Raw genomic sequence first — 10,919 nt, 5'->3', positions numbered from 1 at the left:
GTTATTTAGTCCCAAGATTATAATCCCAAAGATAACTTTATCCGCGTACCAAACGACCACTACACAGTTTAAGTATGAAACTTAAAAACGGTAAGAACTTAGTGAAAGTCAAATGTATTCACGCTCTTTTTATATAACCCAAAAAATTGCCGAGATCTAGTAGAAGACCAGTGAAATCATCTGCCCTTATTTACCTAAGTACCAAATTTTTATTTCCAACAATATTTGAACTCGTGACATGCGCCTAACTCACAGATCAAGTTTCACATGTACAGTAGCAGGTTTACCCCTCTGCAGCTTTCATTGATCCCCTACAAGAAAAGAAAATTAAAGAAGAGGCTAGTAGAAATCCTCCCTATCTTTTTGCTCTTATTTAACTAACAAATAAAAATGTGGATACATGCATACAAGTATCTGCACTCTTCTGCAGATGAATCTGCACACCTCCTAATTAGGGACATGGCAATGGAAAAATGGGGGCAAAGGCTGGCTATATACTACAAATTCACAAGCAGGCTGGCTACAAATTGAAATCTGAACCTAATAGGAGACAGACTCCCAAATACACCTTACTATCAAGTGCCAAGTTTATAAAATTACAATTGGGCTAAACCATCCTATCCAAAGCTATGCAGCAAGCTAACACGGCGGGGGCTGAAGTTGCTTCAACCGTCTTACTACTTGCTTCATCGTAGGTCTCGTAGAAAGCAAGTCAACTGTGCAGACAACAGCCAAGTGTAGTACCTCAACCAAATCATCATGTGGGCCAGAATCCCATAGACCCGCAGTAAAGAACTCCTTGGCACGCCCCTGGCGTAAAAGCATGCATGCCCACGCAACAATATTGAACCCGTTCCCATAAGGAGAGAACGACGGATCAAGTGCTTTCTTATCCGATATCAACTCAAGCAACACAACCCCATAACTGTACACGTCAGCCTTGTCCGATACGCGACAAGTCATGGCATATTCAGGAGCAACATATCCAAAAGTTCCGGCCACACCAGTAGTGGCATGTGTCTCTGAAGTTCCAAGCAATCTAGCCAAACCAAAATCAGATAAATATGCAGTATGGTCCTCATCCAATAGGATATTGCTTGGCTTTACATCACGATGAAGCACACGTGGCACACACTGATCGTGCAGGTAAGCAAGTGCACGGGCTATGTCCAAAGCAATTTTGTGAAGTACCCTCCAGTCGACAGCCCTCGTAGACCTCTCCTGAATAAACTTTTCCAAATTGCCACCTGGCAAATAGTTATAGATTAGAAACATTTCTGTTTCACTGTTATGATATCCTATCAGAGTTACGAGGTTTGGGTGTCGAAGCCTCCCTAAAGTTCTGATTTCTGCATCAAACTGTTGAATCCCTTGGAAACGTCCTACTGCAAGTCGCTTTACCGCCACTAGGAACCCTGACGCGATTTCCGCTTTGTATGTTGCTCCGAAACCTCCACTGCCTATGCAATTGCTAGCATTGAAGCTCCCTGTAGCCCGCACGACATTCTCAAACGTCAAAGGAACCGCAACTTCTGTAAAAACTGTAACCTCTTTCCTGGTAGATCCAGCAACTCTAGATCTTGGATTCCATTTTCTGGTGTAAAAGAATAGGACTATCAAAGCAAGAAGAACCGACACAATAGCTGCAGCAGATGTTATGGATGCAATCTCTATCGAGTTGAAACGACTACTCCCTCCTTTTTGGGTTGATGAACCTGACGGAGACGCAGCAGAATCTTGTGAGTCCCCTATTCTGCCCTGCTGATCCGTAGGTGTTGATAGAGATAATGCACGGCAAGGTTGCAGAAAGGGGTTACCCTGAATACTATTGCATCTCATCAAATCTTTGTTAAGAGGCAGTGGCCCAGACAGATTATTGAAGGACACGTTAAATGCTGCCAGTGTGGTCACATTGGCCAATCCTGAAGGTATTTTCCCTGACAAGTTGTTGTTGTTGAGAAGAAGGGCAGTCAAATTCCTCAAATTCACCAGATTGTTTGGAATTTCACCAGTCAAAGAATTCGAAGAAAGTTCAAGCGCTTCTAAAGAGTGCAATTGCCCGAAACTTGAGGGGATGGAGCCAACCAGTTTATTGCCAGCTAAAGAGAGGTAATTGAGATCCTTTATCTGGCCAAGACTGCTAGGAATTGGGCCTCGTAGAAGGTTCCAACTTAAATTAAGAGCAACCAAAGAAACCAGATTCCCTATACTCGGAGGAATTGTTCCACCAATCTGATTTTTGGAGCCATCCAACAGCTTAAGAGACCCACAGAGTGCACCAATATCCTCTGGAATTTGACCAGACAATGCGTTATTGCTTACATTAACAATCATACCTTTCAATTCATGACATTTCACGAACAAGTCACCAGGAAAAGGTCCAGTAAACCTGTTACCACCAGCAAGAAATGCGTAAACAATTTGCTTGCCTAACATTTCAGGTGCAATAAGCATGGAAGGCGGTAAATTTCCCGTGAAGTTGTTACCGCCGAAATTATGAAATACTGCATGGTCACCATCACCTCCAAACAATGTAGTAGTGTCCAGAACACTTTTACTGGTAAAATGCGCTAGATATGCAGATGATGTATCAAATGGATCTCCACCACTATGAGCAGCACAACTGTAATTGGAAAAACTTGGAAGTGAACCAGAGAGATAATTCTCACTCACATCGAACACAAACATGCAAGGAACTGGTAGTTTCTCAACAAGCTGTCCAGTCAACCTATTTGAGCTCAAGTCAAGAAAACGCAGCTTCTGACAGCTACCTAATTCCTCAGAGATCTCTCCTGTATAATAATTTTGAGCCAAATTCACCATCTCCAAACTGTCACAAGCACCCCAACTACCAGGAAATTTTCCTGAAAGAGTTGACCTAGGAGCCCATATCATCCTCAAACTAGGAAGCCTTGTAATCTCTGATGGGATTGTGCCTTCAAAAAAGTTGTACTCATCAGTAGTATAAGCCAATCTTTCAGAAGCGTCAGATGCATTTGGAAGAGGATCCCACAAATTTGACAGTACAAGAATGGATAGTTTGGAGCAGTTTCCTAGCTCAGATGGTATCGGCCCACTTAGGCTGTTCCTAGACACATCAAGAATCTTGAGCTCAGTTAATTGACCAAGTTCAGCTGGAATACCCTCTTCCAACAAATTCGAATACAATACAAGCGACTGCAACCGTCTGCAATTCCCTAAACTTTTCGGAACAGCCTCAACTAAGAAATTACCCGCCATCTCTAGAACTTCAAGCTTCTCACAAGAACGCCCAATCTCACCGGGAATAGACCCGGTAAGCTGATTAAACGACAGGTACATTCCCCTCAGATCTCCAAATCCACCAACAAACGCGGGAATGCTCCCGTTCACTCCATTTCCAGCAAGATTCAAGCTTTGCAAAGCAACACAATTCGACAACGAATCAGGAATACCACCAACAATCTTATTAAAGCCCAAGTTCAAAACCCTCAATTTCCTCAACCCCTTAAACTCAGATGGCAAATACCCACTAACCAAATTCCCTTCCAGATCCAAAACTTCAAGATTCTCCATACCCCAAATCCCCAAAGGAATTTCACCACTCAATTCATTAAAAGGCAAAGATAAAACCTTTAGTTGAGTCAATCTTGAAATTGCAACAGGTACTTTACCAACAAGCTTAACACTATTATTATTATTATTATTATTAACACAAACCCTTTTAACCCCAAAACCATATAAAGGAAATTGAGCAATTTTAGCACAAGATAAAGAACCCAAATTACCTCCACTGATGTTCAAAGCAACAACACTTGAGCTACTTCCATCACATGACACACCAAACCAAGAACAGTGATCAGTGTTATTTCTCCAGCTAGAAATCACTCCAAAAGGGTCTAAAAGTGAAGCCTTTAACTCCAAAAGTGCTGATTTATCTGAATCTGATGAAACTACATAACCATGAGCTAAAAAGAAAGCAAAAATAATGGAAAAAAACTGATATCTGTACCACTTGATGACAAAACAACAACGACCCATTACTATAACCCCAAAAGGGTCCTCTAAAATGCAAAAAAAACACAACTTAATTCCACTTATGGAAAATCAAGAATCAAGAAATGGGGTTTTGAGAACCAAAAACCCTAGCCCTAACCCTAATTGTTTTGGGGCAGCTTGAAGAAGAGAGAGAGAGAGTCAAGAAGAGGAGAGAGAAGGCTTAAGTTTAAGACAGACGAGAGAAAACGCGTTGCTGCTGTTTTTTTTTCAATTTTCTATCAACTTCTTAACTCTGTTTTTTTTATTATTATTATTATTTGCTTTTGTGCTTCCTTGTACCTTCTTTTTTTTACCATTTAATTCTTTGCTCCCTACTGTTTTTGTTTTTGTTCTTGTCTGTAAATAATTTTATTTTTTGATTTTTTTTGGTTTTTGGGGGTGTCGTGGGTGAGAGTGATGGTGGGGGTCTGGTCTACGGTTCCGACTCCGGCACCTCTCCATTTATAAATACTTATTAGCATCGGATATTTACATCAAACTCATGTAACTTATTGTAGTTAAGTAGTTTAATGGAGTGCATATATACATTTCTTAACCATGATTGAGTGATTTTATTGTATATTCATACATGGCATACATTTATTGCTTTGATATGAACACCTGATATGGGTAAGTGGAGGAGGAGGAATTTTCACCTAGGGGTGCAAAATTATGAAGAAGTAAATACACGAAAAAGCCAAAGAGGTTTAACATCTACTCTCTCTCTCTCTCTCTCTCTCTCTCTCACTCTATATATATATATATACACATTGTAATTTTGCCTAGCTAGCTCCGCCCCTGGATGTGGGTATGTTTCTATCCTCTCCGTTACACCTTCTCTTTATATCCTCAAGTGGACATTTAGATGAGTGACACATATTCTATTTAAATTTTAAAGGTTCAGGTCATATCACACTAACAAGTATTTTAATCATAGTTAAGAGAATAAAATGTTTTTGTTTTCGTTTTTTTCTGAAATAATATTTCCACTTTTCATTTTTTGATTTTTTTTTTTTTTTTGGGTGTGGGGTCAGTTGAAGAGAGTGTTGGTGGGTTCTATTCTACGGCTCTGGTTCCTTAGATAGGAGGTTGTAAAAGACACAGATTAGGGTAGAAGATTAATAAGTAGTTCAGTGTTGTCTCGCTAGTAGTTGTAATATTACTCATGTAGTTTCTTGTTCATCGATGTTTGTCAAGTATTATCTATTGTTTCTTGTACTTCATGTACTTACTGTTCCTTTTTCATAGGCTATGACATGGCTTCTTCACTTCCGTTATTTATTTTGCTGCCTATTTGGAGTTGCTTTTCTTGAGCTGAATTCAGAAACGGTCTTCAAGGTACGGTAAGGTCTATATAGTGTATGTTGTTGTTGTTTCTTAAGTGCACATTTAGATAAGGGCACGTGTTCTATATAAGTTTTAAAGGTTCATATTATATCACACTAACAAGTATTTTAACCATAGTTAATTGAATAGGTTTTGAAAACTAATCTCCAATTTTGATAAGAAAAAGATATTCCCCACAAATTTGGGTACAAATTAATACATTAATTTCATCATATATTTTAATATTTAAGTTAAATGTTACAACTGTATAACATTCAGCTAAGAGGTTTGTGTTATTCTTTTTTTTTTTTTTTCAATTTCTCAATTTTCAATGAAACTTTTCTCCCTTTTTTTTTCTTTGTTTTTGTACGTTCATTTCCATTAGTAACTCCTTGCTCAAAAAAAAAAAAAAAAAAAATCTTTGCTCAACTGTTTTCATTTTTGTTCTTGTCTGAAAATAATTTTCATTTTTTTTTCTTTTTGAGGCTGTGGGGTCAATTGAAGAGAGTGATGGTGGGGTCAGGTCTACACATACTTTGGGGAGAGAGATGGAGACCATGCCGGTCAATAAATGCATCACCACGTCAATATCTACCTCCTTTGGCCAATCAATATGGAGGACGGTAAAAAAATTAGGAAAATTTTACAAAGATATAGGAAAATAAATTTATATTTATCATAATTAAAAAAATTTGTTCTAATTTATATGATAGTTTTTTTTCAGTAAGTTCCAAAAGGAAAATGATGCAACTATACATTTAGTAACAATTTAATTTAACTTTAAGCTTCTCATTTTACCTTTACTTGAGTCGAAGGTCTATCGGAAACAGTCTTTCTATCATCAAAAAGCAGGGGTAAAGCTGAGTACACACCACCCTCCCAGACCCGACTTATGCGATTTAACTTGGTATGTTGTTGCTGTATTGAGTTGATTTATCGTCTCATAAATATCAATGGCTTGTTTTAGATCAAAGATTTCAAAAGTCTTCCTTTCATTCTTAATATAGACAACATCACATAAACTTAAACGAAAGGAGTAATATTACTTCATTTACTAAAAATAGCAATAATAACTTTACAAAACAGATACACCCTCTGATACGATCCGGCTTGTGGAAGATACAGATTCAACAAATAAATATGCGAAAACAAAAATGACAAGAAATTGGGGGTGAGAATTGAAGAAATTGGGATGAGAATAGAAGGATAGAAGCAAGACCCAACTAGGATTGGATTTATGGGCAAACTTGGATATATGAAATCCAAACCCACCCAATTGAATTCAACCTAAGAGAACCTATACTATTTGAAATCAAGGCAAGAGAAATTCAATTGATATCCACAAATGAACAACTCTTGATGAAATTAATGGAAAATGGTTCATAGCCAACAAAAGAATCTATCTATGATGAACTATAACTATCACTAACTCTATAGCTACCTAGCTAAACAAACTCTCATTCCAAATAATATTCTCAAATCATAATTCATCCAATCTAAGTAATGAAATAAACTAAGTAGAGTATTTATACTACTAGGCTAAAGAAAACTAGACTAACTATTACAAAAATACCCTTAATGAAGTAAAGGCCTTGTTTGGTAGTCTTCTTTAAGGTAAAATAGCCTCTTGCATAGCTAGCCACCATCATGTCCTGCCATCTTATCTTCTCTCCACACGATTAAGCAATCATCTATACATCATATACTTGATTTGGCTCATGTGTGCTCCTCGGGATCGTATCATCCTCCCCTTCTTCAAAAGAATTCGTCCTCAAATCCATACCTTGCAAAATCTAGAAGAGAATGAGTACATATCCTCCCACAAAACAAATAAGGTAATCATCATAAGGCAAATGATAATACCTAAAGTAGGCATAACAAGCAACCAACACACTAAATGGCTCACTCTTATGATATAACCAAGCATCATATGGATCTCGAAAGAACATGTAACAAAATAATGCCAAAGACACTTGCCTATTCAAGGCAATGGAACACAGGAGTAAATCAAAGGAACCAATGCACCTAGAAAAACAATCATGCTAGCTCTCATTGGTCCAAACAATCAAAAGGCCGATATCTCCCATTAAGTCTAGAAACAAGTGAAATATCTCATGGCTAAGTGCAATATCACAAATAAGTCCAACCCAAGTCAAGAGTCTAACTATCACAGTAGCCCACCTAAATAAAGGACTCACTACCAAGTCAACACCGGGGTCAAATACGAAGGTATCCCTCACACTATTTCGCTTACATTCTCTATGCAAACACAAGATGAAATCAAGTAATAACACTAAGAAAGAATCACATATATGGATGTAAGTGCTACTACTGTACTCATCACATAAAGAAGTTACCTCCATGGCTTTAGAAAGCCCAAGAATAAGCATGAGCCACGAATACATACCATCCGTGAAGGAAGTACAAGATGTGACTTCATACTAACTTGTTGTCCAATGAGGTCTCCTCTTCAAGTCTCCTCTTTTGATGAAACTTCACAAACAAGTCAATCAAATAATCAAGATTATCAAAAGAGAGAGTTTTACCATTATGCTCATTCAACCTATGCCAAGCTAATAGTAGCATCTCCTCACCCCTTAGGCTAGAAGATCTAGCATAGTCCTTCCAACATATATTCTCTGTTTCTTTCATATTGCTCCCCTTTTTAAAAGGGCATTATTTATTTTCGAAAGCCTTTTTCAAACACGACATTGGTCCATCAAGTGGGTCACAACCCCTCAAGAAAGACTTTTCGTCATCGGGGATGGTGTCAAGAACTCCACCCACCTCATGCTTGTCATCGATACCAAGCTCATCATCCTCCCATAGTGGATTGCAAAACACATTATTGCCTCCAAAGGTGGCTACATGCTCAATATTGGAATACAATCCACTATGAATATCACCTTCACTAGTCATGTTATCATCGAATAGGACATTATCTTTTAAGAAAGAAGAGTCTATGAACAATGAAGAGTCAAAGCATGCGATTTCACTCTCATAAAGATAAAGGTCATTTCCCAAAACACTTTCATGCACACGAATAGATAAATGACCAATTATATCATTAAGTACACCACAAGGTTCCTCAATTAGTGGATTATCATAACAATCAAATTGATCAACCAAGTATCCACACTAGTTGGACGCAAATCGATCTTGCAAGAAGAATCAATTCGGTCATCGCTAGGATCAACTAGTGGGTGAGCTATCATATCACATGATAATGTACTATCATGCAAATCACAACACTAGGTGGATACAAATTGATCTTATAAGAAAAATGAAGATGGTCATCAATAGGATCAACTAGTGTCGGATCACCCATATCAACTACATTGTCGACCATCAATAAAGATTCACTAAGCACAACACAAGGTAAAGACTCATTAAGCTCAATTACGGACAAACTATCATTCACACTTACTTTAACAACATGGTCACTCACATCATTTAGAGTGTTAATATTAGCTATTTTACCTTGAAGTTCACACACAACATCCTCTTCACCTCGAGTTTCATCTTGGAGGCACATTTGTCCCTTCGGGAAGCCCTCAACTACCTCGTGAACTTTCAAAGTTTGAGGCTCATCATTTGGCTTGCTTACAAGAATGCCTGCACAATTATCAATACAACTACAAAAGAAAGAAAAGTTACAAGGGATAGAATGGGGTTGTGACAACTCCCTCCTATCACTCCTCATAACTTCTCATTTTTCCACTCTAGAGTTGTCACTTTTCACTCCCTTACTCCTCTCAATCTTTTCTCTCTCAATTTTATGGGAGTTGGGACAAGTGCTAAGTACTTCTTTAGAAGGGTTAGGGAAACCCTCCACTTCAATCTTCTCTTTCGCTTCACAAGGGTTGGATTTCTTTTCCTTCATTTGTTGCTTCTTGAGTAAGCGTTCCTTCAATAGGTGGACATGATCTATCATCACTTTGATACATTTGCCTATCCCTTCTCGTTGTAAAGGATCGGGTTCACTCACTATAGAAAGTGGTTCACTGGCGCTTGCTTCTTCTTTAGGGAGTATGGGTGGAAAAAGAAGACTCCACTATTTGTCCACGACATACTTGTACCATTCTTGCCCATATGAAACCTTATGTTCTTGGAACCAAGGATTCCCCAAACACAAGTGACAATTTTCCAGTGGAAGTACATTACACCAAACCTTCTCTTGATATTTGCCATGGGAAAAGGACACTCTTGCGCTCCTATCAACCAAGTACCCTTTTTGATCATAGTAAGGGTCTCATGTCATCACAGACTCTATACCCAATGTCTCAACCACTTGAGGGTCAAGATAGTTGCCGTGGCTACAATCATCAAACACAAGGACATACCCGCACTACCAAGAAGAATTACTTTTGTCTCAAGAATTAGCCTTTTCGGGTCATTTCTTACTTGAAACCTTACATATCCCTTTCTTCTTCTAGGACGACTCCTACTTGATCCAATTTACACACTTATACCATCTTGCTTAGTATAGAAAGTATCACAAAATGATGTGTGTGAATACCCACTAGAAGACTTTTCACAAATTTCATGTTCGAATTCATTATCTCCCCGAGCATATTCACCACAAAGCGCATAGCCATAAGGCTCATTTTCATCACAACTTCCCAATTCATGCAAGTTTTCACCAAGTGATTCGTAACGTAAGTGTGAGGAAGGAATATACCTTAAGTCGCCTCTACGTTCATGGTGTGTAGTATGAGACTCTTCATATCTCTCGTATTCACTATAGGACTCCTCATTATGCTCCTCTACTCCTTCACGGTCTTTATAAAACCCATAAGATCCACTTGTCTCATATTCATCTCCAGAGGTATACTCTTCACCATCATATCGACCATGGTCATAAGTCACATCATCTCCCCCATAGCCTCCTTCACTATCATAGTCATAACCTCCATTGCTAGAGGCATAACTCTCCAAATCATCTCCACAAGATTCTGAAGCTATGGATGACGTCTTTATATCTCCTCTCCTTATGACTTTCCTTCTTGTACCTACAAAATGAGCAAACAAGATTAGTAGTAAAGTTCCTCACATCACTCGTATTTGCACTAAAGCTTACCACTCAATCCTAAAGTTTCTTCCAAAGTTGGCCAAGAACTGCTTATCCAAATCAATTCACAAGGTTGTTAATCTTTGTAGAAGAATAGATTCTTGTTAATTGAAAGACGGACACTCGATTAAACGAAAGGACTTGAGCCAAAGAAGTTTCAATAAGGTTAGAACTATAAAAGCTTGAAAGAATTGGCACGAAATGAAATTCGGACTCAAAAACTAGTTAACAACAAGTAATAATCAATCACTAGTTGTTAATTAGCTAGAAGAATCAAAGAAAAGAAGTTAGGAAAGATTCAAAGCGTTTTGGACACTTAGAATTTTTTTGAAAAATTTCTGAACCTCGTGCGTCGCGGGCCCAACGCACGTCGAACACTTCTCTAAATTTTTTTCTAAAAATTACCAAATATTTGCCCCATGCGCTTTAGGGACGCGTCGAGGGTGTGACGCGCATCTGCTACGCCCGTTGCTCACGAGACGCACGTGCAAGGCACGCATTCTTG

The 10,919-nt window shown here is 38.4% G+C and overlaps 1 protein-coding gene across 1 annotated transcript; it reads right to left on the bottom strand.

The window, feature by feature from the left end:
* Positions 1-340: 340 nt before the first annotated feature.
* Positions 341-4,264, bottom strand: LOC132036684 (LRR receptor-like serine/threonine-protein kinase RPK2). Its single transcript, XM_059427062.1, has one exon. The coding sequence runs from the start codon at positions 4,018-4,020 to the stop codon at positions 640-642; it is 3,381 nt and encodes a 1,126-aa protein (XP_059283045.1). The 5' UTR covers positions 4,021-4,264; the 3' UTR covers positions 341-639.
* Between the last annotated feature and the right edge of the window lie 6,655 nt (positions 4,265-10,919).

This window comes from Lycium ferocissimum, chromosome 11 (assembly GCF_029784015.1).
Source record: "Lycium ferocissimum isolate CSIRO_LF1 chromosome 11, AGI_CSIRO_Lferr_CH_V1, whole genome shotgun sequence".
Lineage (NCBI taxonomy): Eukaryota > Viridiplantae > Streptophyta > Magnoliopsida > Solanales > Solanaceae > Lycium > Lycium ferocissimum.
The sequence above is the reverse complement of the archived record's forward strand: the minus strand, read 5'-3'. Positions and strand labels throughout refer to the sequence as shown.